Source organism: Rasamsonia byssochlamydoides, assembly GCF_041956645.1.
Source record: "Rasamsonia byssochlamydoides strain NRRL 3658 unplaced genomic scaffold VTN77scaffold_19, whole genome shotgun sequence".
NCBI classification, from domain to species: domain Eukaryota; kingdom Fungi; phylum Ascomycota; class Eurotiomycetes; order Eurotiales; family Trichocomaceae; genus Rasamsonia; species Rasamsonia byssochlamydoides.
The window spans coordinates 354,334-373,133 of record NW_027192402.1 but is presented as its reverse complement, the minus strand read 5'-3'; the positions used below and the strand labels follow the sequence as shown (position 1 = coordinate 373,133).

The 18,800-nt window shown below is 49.3% G+C and overlaps 7 protein-coding genes across 7 annotated transcripts; 5 read left to right on the top strand and 2 right to left on the bottom strand.

Moving 5' to 3' along the window:
- Window positions 1-415: 415 nt before the first annotated feature.
- VTN77DRAFT_2557 (uncharacterized protein) lies at window positions 416-1,046 on the top strand (the record flags this gene model as incomplete). The annotated part of the gene is made up of 3 exons (XM_069418409.1): window positions 416-447; window positions 561-696; window positions 759-1,046. The coding sequence occupies 3 exons, from the start codon at window positions 416-418 to the stop codon at window positions 1,044-1,046; spliced, it is 456 nt and encodes a 151-aa protein (XP_069279183.1).
- Window positions 1,047-1,600: 554 nt separating this feature from the next.
- Window positions 1,601-2,523, top strand: VTN77DRAFT_2556 (uncharacterized protein; the record flags this gene model as incomplete). The annotated part of the gene is made up of 2 exons (XM_069418408.1): window positions 1,601-1,757; window positions 1,844-2,523. 2 exons carry the CDS (start codon window positions 1,601-1,603, stop codon window positions 2,521-2,523), a joined length of 837 nt encoding a protein of 278 aa, XP_069279182.1.
- A 1,421-nt stretch (window positions 2,524-3,944) lies between these two features.
- On the top strand, window positions 3,945-5,891 carry VTN77DRAFT_2555 (uncharacterized protein; the record flags this gene model as incomplete). The annotated part of the gene is made up of 7 exons (XM_069418407.1): window positions 3,945-4,218; window positions 4,282-4,377; window positions 4,427-4,632; window positions 4,694-5,113; window positions 5,168-5,516; window positions 5,601-5,781; window positions 5,840-5,891. 7 exons carry the CDS (start codon window positions 3,945-3,947, stop codon window positions 5,889-5,891), a joined length of 1,578 nt encoding a protein of 525 aa, XP_069279181.1.
- Window positions 5,892-6,911: 1,020 nt separating this feature from the next.
- On the top strand, window positions 6,912-7,583 carry VTN77DRAFT_2554 (uncharacterized protein; the record flags this gene model as incomplete). The annotated part of the gene is made up of 2 exons (XM_069418406.1): window positions 6,912-7,141; window positions 7,262-7,583. The coding sequence occupies 2 exons, from the start codon at window positions 6,912-6,914 to the stop codon at window positions 7,581-7,583; spliced, it is 552 nt and encodes a 183-aa protein (XP_069279180.1).
- A 3,969-nt stretch (window positions 7,584-11,552) lies between these two features.
- On the top strand, window positions 11,553-12,722 carry VTN77DRAFT_2553 (uncharacterized protein; the record flags this gene model as incomplete). Its single annotated transcript, XM_069418405.1, has 1 exon — window positions 11,553-12,722. The coding sequence occupies one exon, from the start codon at window positions 11,553-11,555 to the stop codon at window positions 12,720-12,722; it is 1,170 nt and encodes a 389-aa protein (XP_069279179.1).
- Window positions 12,723-13,516: 794 nt separating this feature from the next.
- On the bottom strand, window positions 13,517-14,338 carry VTN77DRAFT_2552 (uncharacterized protein; the record flags this gene model as incomplete). The annotated part of the gene is made up of 3 exons (XM_069418404.1): window positions 13,517-13,693; window positions 13,774-14,131; window positions 14,307-14,338. 3 exons carry the CDS (start codon window positions 14,336-14,338, stop codon window positions 13,517-13,519), a joined length of 567 nt encoding a protein of 188 aa, XP_069279178.1.
- Window positions 14,339-17,104: 2,766 nt separating this feature from the next.
- Window positions 17,105-18,413, bottom strand: VTN77DRAFT_2551 (uncharacterized protein; the record flags this gene model as incomplete). The annotated part of the gene is made up of 2 exons (XM_069418403.1): window positions 17,105-18,185; window positions 18,244-18,413. The coding sequence occupies 2 exons, from the start codon at window positions 18,411-18,413 to the stop codon at window positions 17,105-17,107; spliced, it is 1,251 nt and encodes a 416-aa protein (XP_069279177.1).
- Between the last annotated feature and the right edge of the window lie 387 nt (window positions 18,414-18,800).

Here is an 18,800-nt window from a genome sequence, read left to right as displayed (position 1 = left end):
TTGGCCTCGGCCTCGGCCTGCGGAGCAACTATTCGACCTGCTCCGAAGGAAGCCATAGTCCGACTGTCCGACTCCCTGATGAAGTTCAAGACCCACGAGCACTAACGAATGGACGACAAGTTACGATTGAACGAATAGCCTCAAGATGGAGCTCCTGTTGCGAGTCTTCCGTCCCCAGGTGGATCTCCTGTCATATCCGTCCGGATTTTTTCGTCCGTTGCTGGCAGAGAACATTGGAAACAAGAGTCCGTCCCTTTCCGCGGCGCGGGGGTGACGTAACTTCGGCATCTGCCTATTTCTCCTACAGCTAATATTTATTTACCTCCGAAAGCTTGACTTGAGATAGCCTCATCAATCAACTACAATTGACGATTAACAATTAGCGATTGATTAACGATTGCGCAGCCCTGTCAAAATGGTTATGATCACTGTTCCGCAGAACTATGGGTTAGTTTTCACTCCCCCGGAATGCAATTCTTCTGAGCTGTCTCGTCTTTCAACTCCTGTTCCCGGAATTTTCTATATTGTGCTTACGCTGATGCTGATCTTGCTACATACAGCGCTCCCATTGCCGTCGCTCTCGGCGCCATCCCCGTCCTCGGATTCCTCCATGGCAGCATTGTGACTTCTCTTCGGAAGGAGGCCAAGGTCCCTTACCCTCACAGCTACGCCTCGATAGAGCAGTGCAAGGAGAATGTGGGTGTTCCATTTGCAGACAACCATGGTGCAAACCACCGTGGCTAACACTATGTCCGCAGGCCAAAGCAGAGCAATTCAACTGCGCCCAGCGCGCCCACGCGAATTACCTTGAAAACATGCCTCAGACGATGCTCTTCACGCTCGTCGCCGGTCTGAAGTGGCCCAATGCCGCCGCGGCCCTTGGTGCCGGGTGGGTGATTACGCGCGCGCTCTTCCTGTACGGATACGTCTACTCCGGCAAGCCGCAGGGCAAGGGACGATACCTTGGGGCGCCGTTCTGGCTGTTCCAGGGAGCACTGTGGGCGATGACGGTGTTTGGCGTCGCGAGGGAATTGATCCACTACTGAGGTGGTCTCTGTGGGGATGCATTGATCGCGACTGTACTGTCTGCCCAATTGAATATCTAAGGGGATGTAATATACGATTTGGATTCTCATGTTCATGTGATAGTAATAATAATGGAATCTTCAGTTATCCTCCAATTTTGGAGAGCATTGACAGGAAATATTTCGGAATTTTGATGATTGATACGATGAAGTCAGAATACCAACGATTAATTGATAGACTTCATAAGAAAAATTGGTCTGATAGCAATTTTTGTTTTTGCTCTTCCATGTTTTATAGTTTCATCCCTCCAGGCCTTCTCCGCGATAACGAATGAACCAATCATATTGCAGCTTCCCGCCTGGATGAAATTTTATTGTTCCAGGTCGAAGAAAGCTGCTCACTCTTAACTCACTGCCGGACTTGCCATTGCATAGGGCCGCTCATATTGCCACAACTCGGGGAACTGGGATACCGATTTTGAGAGCGAGCTGGTGTGGCAGTCTTCTGACTCTACAGTACTATCAGTTTTCCACACCACCAATTACCCCGCGACTGCCCCTCCGCCATCCGAGCAATGTCTTCCGCATCACGACAGCCGTACGGCGTCCGCGCACAGAGACATCCCAATGCCCTCGTGAAGAGGCTCTTTGAGATCGCCGAGGCGAAGAAGACCAATGTGACGGTCTCCGCGGATGTTACCACCACGAAAGAACTTCTGGATCTGGCTGACCGTACGTGAGGTCGCGATTGCGATTTACCTTTACCTTCTTCGCATGTTACAGAGAAATTGATGCTGATTTCCTTCCGCTGGTTGCAGGCCTTGGTCCCTACATCGCCGTGATCAAAACGCATATCGACATTCTGTCCGACTTCAGCGAGGAGACCATCACCGGTCTGACGAAACTCGCCGAGAAGCACAACTTCCTGATCTTCGAGGACCGGAAGTTCATCGACATCGGTAACACGGTGCAGAAGCAGTACCATGGCGGGGCGCTGAGGATATCAGAATGGGCTCACATCATCAATTGCAGCGTTCTGCCAGGCGAGGGCATCGTGGAGGCTCTGGCACAAACCGCGTCGTCGCCTGACTTCCCATACGGCCCGGACCGGGGCCTGCTCATCCTGGCGGAGATGACGTCCAAGGGCTCCTTGGCTACGGGAGAGTACACGAAAGCATCGGTGGACTATGCGAGGAAATACAGGGGATTCGTCATGGGCTTCATCTCGACGAGGGCGCTGACGGAGGTGCAGACGGATGTGACCACTGCTGCGGAGGATGAAGACTTTGTCGTCTTCACGACGGGTGTCAACCTGTCTTCCAAAGGGGACAAGCTGGGCCAGCAGTATCAGACGCCGCGGTCGGCGATCGAACGAGGTGCGGATTTCATCATCGCTGGTCGAGGAATCTACGCCGCGCCGGACCCGGTCGAAGCTGTGAAGCAGTACCGGCAGGAGGGATGGGAAGCTTACCTCGCAAGAATAGGCGCGTCGCAGTAGACTATAAAAACAGTAGACTACTATCATGAAAACCGTCATGATCGTCCAGCCTCTTGAAGCAAAAAATCACTCGACTGGTAGATAAAAAAGAAAACAAAAAGAAAGCGAGCAAAAAAAGTATATATCTTAGATATAAAAAAGCTCACACCCCCCAGCTCATGGCTGTTGTAGAGGGTGCTACGAAAACCCCTGTTTCCTGACGACGGCGCGTCTCGAACCCGGGACCCCCAGCTGGAGGACCCTCCCCCCGAAAGGGGAAAGACCAGATGCGTTATGCGATGAACTAGGGGCCGCAGGTTGCATGACAGGAGCACTGTTGTTGTGATGTTTATGTTGGCAGGCAGGTAGGTAGCTTGAGTTCAGCGGTAGGCAAATGCCAGTCACGTGGGGAGGTATACTGTGTGAAACCGAAGGTGATCCCCGCCGGAAATGTATATCTGGCTGTGACAATTATTTCAGAATGCCTATACTGTAATTATATGAATCATCGCAGTGGCTGCTACTCTCTTTTCCATCCTTTCTACAACTCAGATATTGCTTGGTAAACTGATTGACAACAGTAACTAATATCCGCTATCTTATCTGGGGTAATTATCCGATAGCGATAGATAGGAGTGGAGCTTCATCCCCGCTATTACTCCTCAATCATTGCCGCCCGAAGATACCTATCTACCGAAGTATTATTACTCCGTCCTTAAGGATCTAAGCTTCTGGCAACCGTTCAGACGATTATCGACCTGCCTCATTCGTCATAGATAACCCCCTCTTTCCCCTCATCATCATGATCATGAACGGGTCATGTATCCGTACATCATCCACTAAGACGAAGAATACCTACAGATGAACTTCTCCAGCCAAGTCTTTAAGGAGCATTGGCCAATGGCCATTGGCATGTCTACGAGAGATGCAACTGGAAATGATGCAACTAACCTTACTCTCCACTCCTGGCATTCCAGTCCGCTACCTAGGTACGGAGTACTGTACACGTACACGTACCCCAGATAAGGACGATTCGAAGTGGGCCATACCAATGACCGGCGATCATCAATTGGTTCGACTGATCGCGCGTTATCTGCCATGCAGTGCGTCTGTCGAGATGTACCTACCCACCTAGGTAGGCAGGAGGTGTCCCGTAGGACACAACTGATAACCCGTTAGAGCGCCAACGTGGTTTGGTATAAGGAAGAGAAAGATCGGCATACCTACCTGCCTACAGTACCTACATAATGTAGCCTCCGCGGAACTCTCGTTTCTTTGGTCTGTTCTGCCGATCGATCGCATTATCGCGACCCTTCCTTGTGCAACCTTCCTTGCCATTTTGTCACAAGCATTGTAGGACTTTTTTCTCTCCTTTTAGATTTCCATTTCTCCTTGACTTGTTATAGAAGAAATACGGAGCTAAAGGAAGAGAAATTCTATCGATGTCTACTGTCGACGAAAAAGCTCCCCCACCTCCAGAGGCGGGGGATGTGGATGTGGAGAAAGCAGACGCAAACGCATCGCAACCAGAAAAACACCCAGATGCCGAAATCCTGAAGCATTCGCACGATGCGGACGAGGCGATGAAGGCCTTTGCCGGCCTGGAAGGACAGGTCATCACCATCGACGAGGCCACCAATCGGCGACTGTTGCGGATCATTGACTGGCATATGATGCCTTTGATGTGTATTGTGTATGGGATGAATTATCTGGACAGTATGCTATACTCCTATAAATGCCAAAGACAAGATTGATGCTGATACGGGCGTGTGTTTTTAGAAACGACACTATCCTACGCGAGTATCATGGGCATTCAGGCTGACATCGGCCTCAAGGGAGATGACTACCAGTGGCTCGGAAGCATGTTCTACTTCGGTAGGTCAGATGTTGTCGACGTATCAAAAGAAATACACTGATGATGTAGGCTACCTGGCCTGGGAGTATCCTACCGGCCGGCTTCTCCAGCGCATGCCTCTGGGCAAATATTCGGCTGTCTGCATTATCATCTGGGGATTGATCCTCTCGTGTTTTGCCGCGGTGACCAATTACAGCGGCGCCATCGCCATCCGCTTCTTTCTTGGGGTGTTTGAGGCTGCAGTGACGCCTGGCTTTGCTCTCTTGACCTCTCAGGTAGGTCTCCCTTTTGTCTGGCCACTTCATATCCTGATGAAGATAACTGGACATTCTGTAGTGGTATACCAAAACCGAGCAGGGAAACCGGACGAATATATGGTTCAGTTTCAATGGATTCGGCCAGATCTTCGGAGGGCTGGTGGCGTATGGGATCGCGGTGGGAACGCGAGAACACGGGTCGGCGATTGAGTCCTGGAAGATCATTTTCCTGGTGACGGGCTTGTTGACTATTGCGCTGGGCGCGACCTTCCTTTACTTCATCCCGGACAACCAGCTGAATGCGAGGTGGCTCTCGAAGGAGGATCGGGTGCTGGCCGTCGAGCGCGTTCGCGTGAACCAGCAGGGAATCGGGAACAAGCATTTCAAAATGTACCAGTTCAAGGAGGCGCTGCTGGATCCGATGACATGGGCATTCGTCTTGTATGCCCTGTTGGCCGATATTCCCAATGGAGGAATATCCAACTTTTTCAGTCAGTTGGTAAGTATTGACGATGGTCTAGATTTTTCATATGCTGCTGCTAATCGAACGCAGATTGAAAGCTTCGGGTACACTTCCGAACAAAGTCTCCTCTACGGCACTCCCGGCGGTGCAGTCGAAGTGATTTCACTGCTCATCAACGGCTTCGTGGGCGACTACTTTAGACAGCGCATCCTGTGCAGCACGGGTGGTCTCATCTCTGCCATGGTGGGGATGATCCTGATCATCGCCCTGCCGCTGTCGAACAAAGTCGGTCGGTTAATCGGATACTACCTGACGCAGGCGAGTCCGTGCCCGTTTGTGGCGCTGCTGTCGCTCATTTCGTCGAATGTGGCTGGCTACACGAAGAAGACGACTGTTGCGGCGCTGTATTTGATTGCGTATTGTGTGGGGAACGTCATCGGTAAGCATCCTGCTCGAATATGCGTTCTCTCTCTTTTTCTTTATTTTTTTTTTAGTTTAGTTTTGTCTTGCTGACACGAAACAGGTCCTCAAACTTTCCGACCTCAAGACGCACCGCGTTACGTACCCGCCGAGATCGTCATCGTAGTCGTGTACGGGATATGTCTGGTGGACCTGTGCTTCATCTGGTGGTGGTACCGACGACAAAACGCAAAGAAGGCCAAGATCCGGGCGAGTCCAGAGTATGTGAAACTGGAGAACCAGGAGTGAGTATATCCATAGGACGAAATGACAGACATGGATGAAACCTGACCATAAGATTAGGTGGCTTGACTTGACGGACAGGGAGAATCATGAATTTGTTTACACTTTGTGATGAAACTGGAATCCAGGCAGAGGGAAAGTTGGACTAGCTCCAGCAGGGCCATTAACTATACCTACGAAGGTAGCTCCTGTTCGCACCTAGCTAGGTATGTGGTTATATACATATATATCTGAATCAATTACCGACTTTGGGCTATCCATTCCATTCCACTCTTTAGGTAGGTAGGTAGTTACCTACCTACTCGTGGGTATGGATCTTCTCTGTATCGATGGACCATCCTACTTCATTAGGTATATATAGCGATCATAAATAGGTGGCCATGTGGGGGTAATTAGTTTATGTACTCTGTACTGTATGACGTGTGTATGTATGTCCAACATACGCAACATCCACCAGGCACAGATATGGCGTTGACCATCTCAATTGGGGGCCAACTCCCAACTCTTCCAATTGTCGATCTGGGCGACCCTTCTGGGGCAGTGCAGAAACCAGGCAGTAACGTTTGAAGCAGGACTACAACAATACCCTATAGTCAATGACATGGGTAATGTACTTAGGAGCTCGCAAATAAATAAGTAATTATTTGCTTACTGCTCTGTGGCGTTCTCCTTATTAGCATCTGACCGATCCCTCATATTCGTATTCATATTCATCTCACCAACCGGTACCAATTATTCTAGAATTTATTTGTAAGGTTACCCAAAAAAAAAGAAAAGAAAAGAAAAGAAACAAAGACAGAAAAGGAAAAAAGAACAGGACCGGTGGAGTCAAAACCAAAAACCATGTCCATGTCCATGTCCAAGTCCGAATACGTTCAAGTCCGCCAGACTCAGATGGCCATTTCGGCGATTGCTCTGCCGATCGCTGTGGCCTCTATATTTACCGCTCGCGTGTCGGGAAGTATTATCCAGGCTGTTTTGGTGGGTTACCTAGATTCATCATCTCACATCTTTCTATAGGAACCAGGAGGTATCCATTTCCTGGAATAGATAACCCGAATAATGAATGGTTTATGAAAAGATAGTCACTAACGAGCGAAATTATGTACTGTACTGTACATACAACCAGATCATGAGCACTGGCATCCTATCAACAATTGAGTTCCTCTACCACCGCGACAACAAGAAGCAAGCAAACACCAAGAAACGCGATTGCGATTATCCTATCTTTGAAACCGTCCTGGACGGAGCGCTGGCCCTGGCCCTGTTCTTGACGTATTTTCATGTTATGATTCTCTCACGCGATGTGATGAGGAATAATGTCCCGGGCGATTTTGCGAATTTGGGTTGTTTGGACATCGGGTGAGTTTTCTTTGGTTGCATATCTGTCCAATTTTCTGTCCAATTTTCTCGTGTGACAATGCCCATATCTCCTCTTTTCTCCGGTTCTCAAGATCCACAGCTGACGGACTTCTCTTAAAGCCTCCTCCACGGCTACGCCTTCGTCAAGGCCATCCATCACCACTACAACCTCTACCGTCTGCGCAAGCAACAGCGGAACAAGCATGTCAACTTCGTCATGTGCCCGCAATGCTCTCGCACCGCCAGCAGAGTCGGAGACGACGACCCAGCTCACGCGAATAGGAGTTATCATCATCAGTCGGGTGATGGTCGTCATGCTGCTGCTGCTAGACTATCAAAAAGTGACGACGACAACGACGACGCTAGGTCTTTCACGAATCTCCTTCCTAGGCATTTAGAGGAAGACCCACGAGCTGTGACTCTGACAGACGGACTACAATGATGATGATGACGGTGACGAGAGCAGAATTCTGCTATCTGGTACCAAACAGGTCTGACCCTGTACTGGGTTAGGTGACGTTGACTCGTCGAGTATGGATGAAAGGATACGCAACGCACTGGATTTCGAAATCTTATGGGACATTGATCAGCGGAAAATTTTTTTTTAATATATATATAAAGATGAATGATATTAGATTACGGCTGTGGATACTGACAGGTTTTAGTAGAATATTGACTGGACTGGATTCCAGTTGGGTATGTACATGTTCTTACTTACAAGGTTAACTGACTTTGATCTCGTTACTTGAAATCTAGACGGCCAGATTGATGTCGACGGAAATGATAAAATAGTAAAATTTTGGTCAAAACTAGAACTCCTAGCATCATATTAGAAAAGATGAAGAAAATGAGAAAAAAAAAAGGCTGCTTTTAACCCCAGAAAAAAAAACCCCAACATGGTCGATCAGCTTCCATCTCCTTCGTTTGTTTCGGAGAGCACTACCACCTTCTATAGGACTTAGCCTAGGTGCTGACAATTAATAGAAGATTACAGACTGAGATATCATTAATTAATAAATGTATGCACTGTGCTGTACTGTACTGTGCAGTTGCATAGATGTCTGATTCATGAACACATTGAAAAAAAAAATAAAATATGATATTTACTAGGTTAGGTCTTCCTTTAAATAAATAGTTCGAGCATTTAACAGTCGACAGAGTATCAAGGTGCTAACTTCTGGTTCTCATGATCTTGGAACTGACATCACAGCGTGCATACCATTCAGTTGGATTCCAGACATTAGAGGTATGGATGGAGCAATCGTATCGTATCTTAACTCAGGTAGGTAAAGAAAAAAAAAGGTACACATAAGGCAGCCTGGCAGAGGTTTCTCCTCACTGCAGCTACCATTATTGTCCTCTCTTTTAGTAGTGGAGGTGATATATACCTAGTTCTGAGAGCAACGAGGACTCAAGGAGGGATTATATTCTCCAACTGCTAATATCTCCTATTGAATGAACACGTATACTATGTACTGTACAGCACCGACTGACTTGCGCCTAGACAAAGCAAGCAAACAAACCAGCCCAGCCCAGCCCATAGCTCTCTCAACCCGTCATCACCATCGTCCACAGGCATTACATGACCCAGAATCAACCCTCCCCTACAACCAACCCGGGGCCCCTAGCCCAAGTGGTAACACTTCTGGCTTTTCTTGCTAGGGGGTCCCGGTTTCGAGACGTGGCTTGCGCCCGGTAGCAAAATCCCTGCCTCTCACTGAGAGGAGAACCAGGGGTTTTCGTAGCACCCAACCAGCTGTAAGCTGGGGGGTGTGAGCTTTTTAAAATACTTTTGAAAACTTTTACCTTTTTTTTCTCTTTTTTTCTTTTCTTTTTATTCTTTTATCTTTTTCTTTGTCGAGTTTTCATCTCTTTTGGATCAGGTATTTACTGTGATGGCAGGCGCGAGTGCCCAGGTGAGGTGTTGTTGTTTCCTGTTTGGGAAAGCTTGTTACTTACGAGGGGGTGCTTACCTAAGGTTAGGAACACGACTAAGTTTGTCTATCTGTTTGTCTGTCTGCCATCGTTCTATCGAGTAATGGAACAAATGCCAATTCGATTCGATCGAATTCACATTTTTGACTCCATCAAATCGAGAGATAAGCAAGTAAGTACACAGTCGACCACGACCAATAGGTAACCACGAGAACGACAACAATCAGTATAATATATCCATTGAACCAGTTTCCACAAATTGAATTCAATCCCATCCAACCTTAAATTAAAAGTTCTGAGAGAGAAATATCTGTTGGTGTTTAGGTAGGTTAGTTTAGGTACGGAGTTTGCGATCTGGCTGTGAATTAAGCCTGCAACTAACTACTTAGGTACTGATAACTGAATATGGGAGAGATTTTTCTGGCTTATATTAAAAAAAAAAAGGTATTTCTGTTCTTCTCTCATCTCTCTAATTTTATTCTTTTCAGGAGTTAGAACTTAGGTCATTAGGTCTACAATTATGCTCGAGCTTCTTCAGACTTTGTCACCTACTAAATAAATAAATAGATAAGGATTTCAGTAAAAAAATAAATTAAATTACTTAGATAAACACTCAACAAGTTGCGTTAAGTGAATGAATAACCATATATATAGTAAATCATATTAATTAGGAATTAGGTACAGTGGCATTTTCTTTGATAATTACTACAAAGAAAGAAAGAAGGTTACCCTTGTTGTCACCATGCAATGCCTTTTTCTTATTCTTGTTCCTCTTTCTTGTTCAAAAAAAATTCACAATATGGCGTGGTATGTGGATAAATTGGATTGGTCGATTGGTCGATCAATCCCTAGATCAATAAATTGTCAAAAAAAAAAAAAGGAAAGTTTATACGAATTTGTCAAAAAAAAGTTTATACGGAGAAAAATCCGTGCTATGATCACCATCCCCGCAGCTAGTGGCATATTCGCTATATGGAGTACTCCGTACGGAGGATTATGATTTTAGGTTCGGTAGTGAACAATCCACAAACTAATCATGGAGGACCCGACTTTTAGAATTTTTAGATCGGAAACTACCTCTGTAGATCGAGTATGGAGTACTGAGTAGAGGCCTCAGACGGTTCGTGTTGGGGCAGAGAGGGAAAGGTTGAGTTCTGACTTCGAGACTAATCACAACTATTTGGAAAAATTCGATAGCCCACAGAAAACTAGAAGAAAACAGGAACATGCTTCGAGAAGCTCGTAGTCGGTCCATCGACGTCGATAGCGCAGCTACACCGCTTTTCAACGTCTGTGCTGTTGTTGACAGCTAGGCGGTGAGCAGGGCCGGACTGAGCCTGTCTGCTTTTTGTACGGAATAGTCGCCTGCCCTGCCGGACAAAAGGCCGACAGTTTGTGCCCAATCGTGAAGCCAAACAACGCCGGAACGAGGAGCTGGTGTTCGTCGACTCAGACCCGTCGTTCTCCAGTCTGCTGCATTGGCAGGACCACATGACAGCGAGTAGCGGCCCTCCATCACAGCCAGTCCGACTGGTGGGCCTACTAGCCACAGTGAGGCGGGGCAACGTGGCTTTGCCAGTCGCCCACTGCCCACTGCCCACTGCCAGTGCCAGCCACTAGTACTGCGTACTCTGTAGAAGAACGGTTGGCGTAGACGCTCAGAATTCTGAAACGGAAATCGACAGCCCCGGCATGCGCTTGCGGTGGACGCAGATTGGCGCGTTGACTGCAAGGAACCGGCGCTAAACGGGTTGATATCCGCTGGCAGGTTATTACTTCATCGTCAAGGAGCGGTGATCGAATGGTCCACTTGGCTCGACGTTGGGCGATTCGCCCAGCGGGCCGTCCCTGAACAGTTTTCCCAACCATGGAACGGCATGGGGAATTCTGCGTATATAGGTCTAGTTCCCTCAAAATGATGCTGCCTTCGGAGCAGTTATTCTAATATTATCATTATTCTTGTCGTCACTCGTCATTGCACCGCCACGGCTTCTTGCCACCGGTATCAGCGTTCCATTCGATATCACTGTCTTTGTCGAGACGTTGATCGTCTCTTTCCTGCGACGAGAAAATTCCGGAGGCAGTTTGCTCAGTTTCTGTTATCCTGGAACCTCAGCTATTATTTGACCGACTTTGTCTTATCGTTTACCCCTGGCATCCAGCCCTAATCTTATCGGCCCTGGTGGCGCTCCCCTTGCATAATACATCACAATCGTCTTTGTTAATATTTGGAACAACGAACGTCGACTTGTTGACAGCAAATTCTTTGATCCATCATCCGGGGTGTGCCACCGCCAAGCCGTCACTGTCTCGAAATCTGCCATCACGCGGGGTCATTCTCTTGGCAACATCCCGATATACTCCTATAATACTGCAGGACGAGTCACACTGGCCAGCTGACGCAGGTTTGACATGTGCAGATCTCTGTAGCCAGTCCCGTCATTCCATTCGCCAGGCGCGACCGACCCGCCCATCCATGTCGCGCGCTTTCACATGCTCCGAAAGCTTCGACCAACAGATGCAAATCCAGCAACCTGATATAGCATCGTCTCTCACCCACCCTCACCCTTCACTCACGCCGTGCAGTGAATTCGATAGAGCCTTGTCAAGCGTGATAGATGACACCACTGCCTCTCTGACTCTGACTCCTCTGACGCCTTGCTTGACGACAGCCTCCACAAAGACATTTTACAGCGCCATCGATGTGACCATGGAAAAGAACGATGCAAAAGAGCAGACCTCACAGGCTCCCACAGACAGCCTATCATCTCCTATGGCCGGCATGGAGGGACATGCTGAGAAAGTGAGTGGTGACTCCGACGTCACGGTCAAGGTCAAGCAGAGCCCTACATCCAAGCCAAAGAAATCCCGGTCTCGGGCATCCTCGACCTCTCGGCGTGGCCTTCGCTCCGCGTCCTCGAGCACGACAGGACGTTCTAGTAAAGCTCATCGCAGCTCGATGCAAGCCGGCAGGGGGACCACGTCCATGTCGCAGAAGAAGCGAGACGACCTGCTCGCCCTGCACCGTGACTGCTGTCGTCTCTTCCAGGACAGCGGACTGATGGACCGCGATGCCGATCTGCATGCTGAACGTGTGCGCTCCTACACGGCACCCGCTCGCCCAGGGACGCGATATGGCCACTCCATCTCCTCCAAGGCCGCCTCTGATACCATGTCTCCTATTCTCCGAGCTCAGCGGTCTCCATTTTTTGCAGCCGATCAGGACGGTGATATCTCCGACGACGAGTTGCTCGCATCCAATCCTCTTCGAAGAACGAGTGTGGCCCACTCAGAGCTGGAGCCGCAGCCATACGTCCCAGTGCCGGCCACCGTGATCGATTGGACGTCGCCATCGACTCGACGGCGTGAATACGAGAAGATCGATCGGTCGAATAGGGGTATCCGCCGGATATGGCGACGGATAGCACCGAAGTGCCTGCAGTCGTCTGCGAGAACGCCTTTCTTTGAGGCGGGTAAAGACGGCAAGGGAAATTACGAAGGGAGCGTCCGGAGATTCAGGATGGATATTCCGGATGAGAAAGAGGAGCGGGAGCAGCTGTCTTTTCCTGGCAGTGACGCCAGAGGAAAATGGTCTTGCTTTGCGCGGAGTCGACAAAGTCGACAATCGAACGAGTCGAACAGATGATTCTCTTTCCACGATTCCTCCATCACCTTTATCCACATTTCGCGGGATGTCATGTCGATGATCCGACGAAGTCTCGTCATACGAATGACGACAACGAACGACGCCACCCTATGCCTGACCACTTTTCTTTCTCTCTTTTTTTCCTTTATTATTATTGCATGCGTACGGTTAATGATAATTGCATATTGCATTTTAATCGCATTTTACAGGGGTGGGACTGGATTGCATGTGAGCTTGACTGCATCATTAGAATGATACCCTGGTTGCATTGCTTCGATTTTCTTTGCTTTGCTTTTATTATCGATCGACTGTGGGAGTTCAGGTTTTGAGCATGAGCACGAGTCTTGAGTGTACATACATACTGAGCACATGCATGATGAGAATACGACCATCATTTCATTTACCCTGTCACTGAGTATATATATATATACGTTTACGTATCGACCAAGAAAGGCAATTCAGTACTCCGCAGAGGATGACGAGTCAATCGTTCATTCAAAATAATAACCATAACCATAATCCTAACAGCACTTTTATCTACCTACAGTGATTGAATTTTCATTTTCATATCTGGTGCAATCCAGACCAGGACAGGACCCAAATTCAGAACCTCAAACGCCATCCCATGCAAGTAGACAAATACAGAAATTCCCTCCCAAGTTCAGTCCATTCCCTTCCATTCCCTACCATACCATATCATATCATTACGACATGATATTGACAATGATATGATATGATAGGCACAATAGACACGACATGATACCGATACGATATGATGATACATAATATGGCGATCAACTCAACAAATCGAAATCGTCCGCCTTGTCGCGATACTGCATAATCGTCCGCTTGATCTTGCTCGAGTCCACCCACGTGACGTAGTCCTCCATGTTGCGCGTGACGAGGAAGGCCGGGTCGGTGACGACCTCCGTCCCGACGCGGACGTGGCCTTGTTCGATGAATGTGACGGCCTGGTCGCCCAGTCAGTCAGTACCAGGTACCTACCTAGGTAGGGAGATCAATGTTAGGGTTAGGGTGAGGGGTGACCTACAGTCTTAACATTCTCCACCATCCCATTCCTCGCCATCACCACGCCCAGGCGTCGCCGACAAAACGCCGACACAGTAACATCATGCTCCACGCGCGACAGCCCCGCGCCTTGTTCACGGTTCTGCTTCAGAATCCCCATCGCCCAGAGCTTCTCGAGGACCTCGCTCTCGATCTGTTTCCGGAAGGCGCTCTCGGGGTCCAGCGCGGAGAGTCTGTGCGCCAGCTGGCGCAGGCTGCCGCATAGCGCGTTGTATTTCTTGTAGTCCAGAGGGTTCTGCAGGAGGTAGCGGTTGCGGATGGCTTGTTCGCGGTGGCCGCCGTCGGATTTGTAGGTGTAGAGGTCGACTTTTTTGAGGAGTCTGGATTAACCGTCAGTCAGTATAATTATTAACAAGCATGTCATGGTGTGGTGTGGTCTCATATCGGCTTCGGGATGAATGGATGATATATGATTTTCATTAGGGAAAGTTGTAATGATGGTGTTCGTGGGATTTGTCTGTTGATTGATTAGGAGACAAGAGAGGGGACACGAACTTTTGCTCGTGATACTTCAGTTTCCGGACCATTTTATCTTTTTCTTCTTCCTCTTCTTCCTCTCACTCGATCAACTCTGTTGGATGATGGATATGGTAGTAGATAGATAGATAGAATCGCCGATAAGAAAAGAAGAAAAAAAATCAAGACTCCTTCAGTGGTGAGAGGGTATCGCAAGGTGCAAATAATATCGTTGGCTGCATGCGGTTGCAATAATAGCGACTTGACGGATGGATTGATTTTCCAAGGCGGTGAGAAAAACAGAAAAGTCGAGTTGGAGATTCTGCCGGTTAACAACAAAGGCGGTCTGATTGATACTACTGTATGATTGGATGGGAGGCACTTGTATGTATTGTATTGTAATATTGGATTGGACGGGCAACCATAAGAACTGCATATTACTTTACTGGCAATTCGTACTGACTACAGGTTTTATTTTATCCTTGGAACTCTTATCCATGATTTAGATTTAATGGACTTGTTTTTAATTGGGAAAGAAAGAGAGAACGAAAAAAAGGAAGCAATTGTTTGTGGATATTTTCGTACTCCTTGGTTACAGTATTGGATCAAAACGTGTACATATCTGTACAGACCATCACTATCCGTACGTCCTGTTGTATCTGGATTATTCTGATATACTCCGTACGTTTCCCGAGAAATATATATTATACACCTGTCGGGTTCCAGTTCGGGCGTGCCTGTGGATTAACTGACGTTATAAACAAGCTTCGCCCTTGACACCTTCCCCTGCCTCATCAACTGCAGCCCCTCCAGCACCCCCCGCAAACCCCCCTCACCCACCTGCGCCGGATGAGGCTTGACCTTCCCCTCCGCAACCAGCTTCGTCGCCATCTCGAGAAACTCCACCGCGTAGCGGAAATCCTCCTGCGAAGGGTGCTCCACGCCCACTGCCGGGTTCCACAGCAGCGGCTCGCCGAACATGTAGTATCCGACCGTCGTGCGGGACTCGACGTCGTTGCGGGGACTCTTCTCCGGTAGCAGGTTGTAGTATTTCCCCCCGCTGGTGGATGAGAGTGCCTCCGCGCAGATCGCAGCGCTGCTGGGCAGGCTGACCGTGTCCCAGACGAGTTTCAGGCTGTTGTTCGTGTACTCGCGGATCTTGCGCCCGCAGTCTGGCTCGTGGTAGTCAAACGCAGCGACGGCGCCGCGCTCGCGGACGAAGTCGAAGTTGCTGGGCGAGCAGACCGTGATGGGGGTGTATCCGGAGCTGTGTCGTCAGCTGATCTATACAAGTATATATATACAATCCAGTGTTTTTTGTCGGCTCACAGCTTCGCAAGCTGAATCCCCAACGACCCCGTCGCCGTCGACCCGCCATAAATCAAAATAGGCACGGTCTCCGTGATCGGATTCTCGGGCCTCGCCAGCCCCAGCGCGAGGTACAAGCCCTGGCAGACAGTCAACAAGCCCAGACCAAGGGTAGCCGCCTGCTCAAAGCTGATGTTATCCGGGATCTTATTCGCCAAGTCGCCCTTCGCAACGATGTACTCCGCAAACGCGCCGTTCTCTTTCTGCGTGATGTCGCTGCCGTGCACGGGGCCGAAGACCTTGTCGCCCTTTTGCAGGGGCTTTGTCACACCCTGGCCGACTTCCTCCACGATGCCGGCGTAGTCGCATCCCACCAGCGTGTCATGCAGGTCGAAGTAGTGGATGTGTTTCCAGTCTGTCGGGTTGAGTGCGACGGCGACGGTCTTGATGAGGATGAACCCGTCGCGGAGTTGCGGGAGGGGGCGCGATACCACCTCTGCATGGCCTTTTCGGACGGCCACGACGGCCTTTTGAGTCGACATGCTGGTAAATTCAGATAGACGCTGGTTTGAAGAAATCGCTGTTCAGCGGGGTAGTCTTGTTGATTTAGCAGGAATTCCCGCGGGGATTGTATACAGTCTGTCGAAACTTAGGTAATATCCAACAGGACAGGAAATTAAGAATCAATCTTCTTTTGACGGTGAGTTACTTACTGTCGAGCTGATAATTATATTATCTCCAAAAACCAGTCCCAATCACCTGTGATATGAGCGAATGGGTACCTACTTGGGACGGTCTCAACCTTATCTACATAGGCAAGACAAATGATTGGTCCTGCCTCAAATAGATCTACGATCTAACGATCTACCTACCTAGGTACCTAGGGTGGTCACCTGTCCTAAACACGCTAAACACGTTCATTAATGATCTAAATCTGAGATCTCTCATGTCCTAGTTCCTAGTTCTGCAGGTGGGGTCACATTAAGTCCCTACCTAGTCAAAGCGTGAGGGTTTGCGATCAGCGATCAGCGATCAGCTGTAGGCTGTAGGTAGCCAGCTTATGACATCATTCGCTGCTACAACCGAGCGACCTTGCATTTTGGGCACAGATAGCCATGTTACCTAGCCTGTAAGCTGCATATCTATCACTTGATACTGTGCTGCCTAATTTAAATGTTTTTCTTTATTGGCAGACTGGAAATTGAGCAAGTGGCTAAATAGCTAGGACCCTAGTAGGTAACTACCCAGTACCAACTCCTACGTAACGAATCAGCTGCTAAATACTTTCTTACCCAGGTTACCTAGGTAGGTCCTAGGTAGCTAGTTCAGCTGAACTGACAACAAGCCAACTGCTCGAGTTGACTTTCGAGTTATCTTTCTTTTCTCTGTGTGACAGACAGCTAAGGAGGATAGAATAATCTCTTGAGGTATCTTGCCTACAAAGAGTAGTTATTACCTAGTACTAACTTTTAGATAACTGATCAATCTCTATGAAACACGTAAATACAGTACAGTGATCATAATCAATCCTACAACTCGTCCTTCGACGACGGAACAGGCCGCCCGCTATCCTTCAGCAAATCCACGCCGTTCTTCTTGCGCCATTTCTCCCACAGCGCCCAGAAATCCTTCTCCATGCCGCTCTCCATCTGATCGGGTAACACCACCGTGTATTCAACGTAGAGATTGCCAAACTCTTCATCGCCGTGGTGCTCGTGCAGATGGCCCTCGTGCCAGATCGGCATCCCCTCTCCCCGCACCGTCTCCACGGTCAGCGGCTGCACGACTTCCCCCCGTTTCCGACCCAGATGGACGATGTGTCCGTCCAGGTGCGTCAAATTGCGCGTCCAGTCGCCCATCCACGCCTCTCGCAGCGAAAGCACCTCCTTCCAGAATAGATCCTTGCCCTTGCGCCGGAAAAACGTCCCGTCGGTGCGTTCACCGTCGTTGGCGCCCAGCTCCGGCTCTTGCTCCGCCAGGATTACCACCAGATCGCCCGCGACCCAGTCCGGGCTTTCGTCCGCTTCGTTCTCGAACACGATCCGCGTCCCCTTGCCCATTCCCGGCTCGATCGTCGCGGACATGGGCACCGGCCTGCGCACCACGCGATGGCCGTGGCAGACCGGACACGGCTTCTTGATCGTCTTGCCCTTTCCGCCACATTTGTCGCAGCCCATCTGCACCTGTTGGAACATGCCCGGTGCCAGCATGTGCTTCTGGATCACCACCCCGCGGCCGCCGCACTTGTCGCACACTTCCACCTTGCCGTCCGCCGACCCGGACCCCTCACACGACTCGCAGATCTGTTGCTTCTCCACCTGGAATTCGACCTCCCGACCCGTGTAGAAGTCTCGCAGCGGCAGCTGGAGACGCACTTCCATGTCCGGTCCCTTGCGGTGACCGCCCGCGTGTCCAAAGTGGCCGCCGCCACCGAAGAAGCGGGAGAAGAGGTCAAACGGGTCGTGCGCGGCATGACCCCCGCCGCCCTGTTGATGCTGTTTCAATCCTTCATGTCCGTACTGGTCGTAGATCTTGCGCGTGCTCGGCGTGGACAGGACTTCGTATGCTTCTGCGATATCGACGAATTTCTTCTGAGCAGTTTCGTCTCCACTAGTAACAACCCGTCAGTCTGCCAGAACACTCAAAGCGTAGAAGATTAGAAACTCACGGGTTCTTATCCGGATGGTATTTCTTGCTCAGCGTGCGATACGCCCGCTTGATATCCCGCTCCGAAGCGGACTTGTCTAGCCCCAGGATCTTATAGTAGTCCTCCGCGCATAGCGACAGTGGCAGCAGCAGCAATAGGGACAATGCTGCGAAGATGTGAGAGAGAAGCATGATGCCTCTTCCTCGGAAGAGGAGAGAGCTGTGTTTCTGTTTTCCCCTTCTTTTCAGTCACAGGCCGGTTTCGTTGTCGCGATCTGTACACCGGAGCGACGGAAGCAGAATATTCGAGTCAAATCGATTGAATGGCAGAGGGTCAGATCGACGACGTAGACGATCGGGCACGGTTCATTGGCGACAAGGTCAAAAAAGGAAATCGTATCTAGTATATGAACTTCAAAAGTAGGCAGTCGAGGGGACTGAGTAGGAGAGAGAGAACATTAAAAAGAAGTAGGGGTAAAATAGTGAAATGTTCTCTCTTCAGAAGAAAGAAAGCATCAATTGAAGGAACACAAGCAAGCGGTGTCCAGTGTCCAGGCCCGTATACTTATCGGCGGAGCT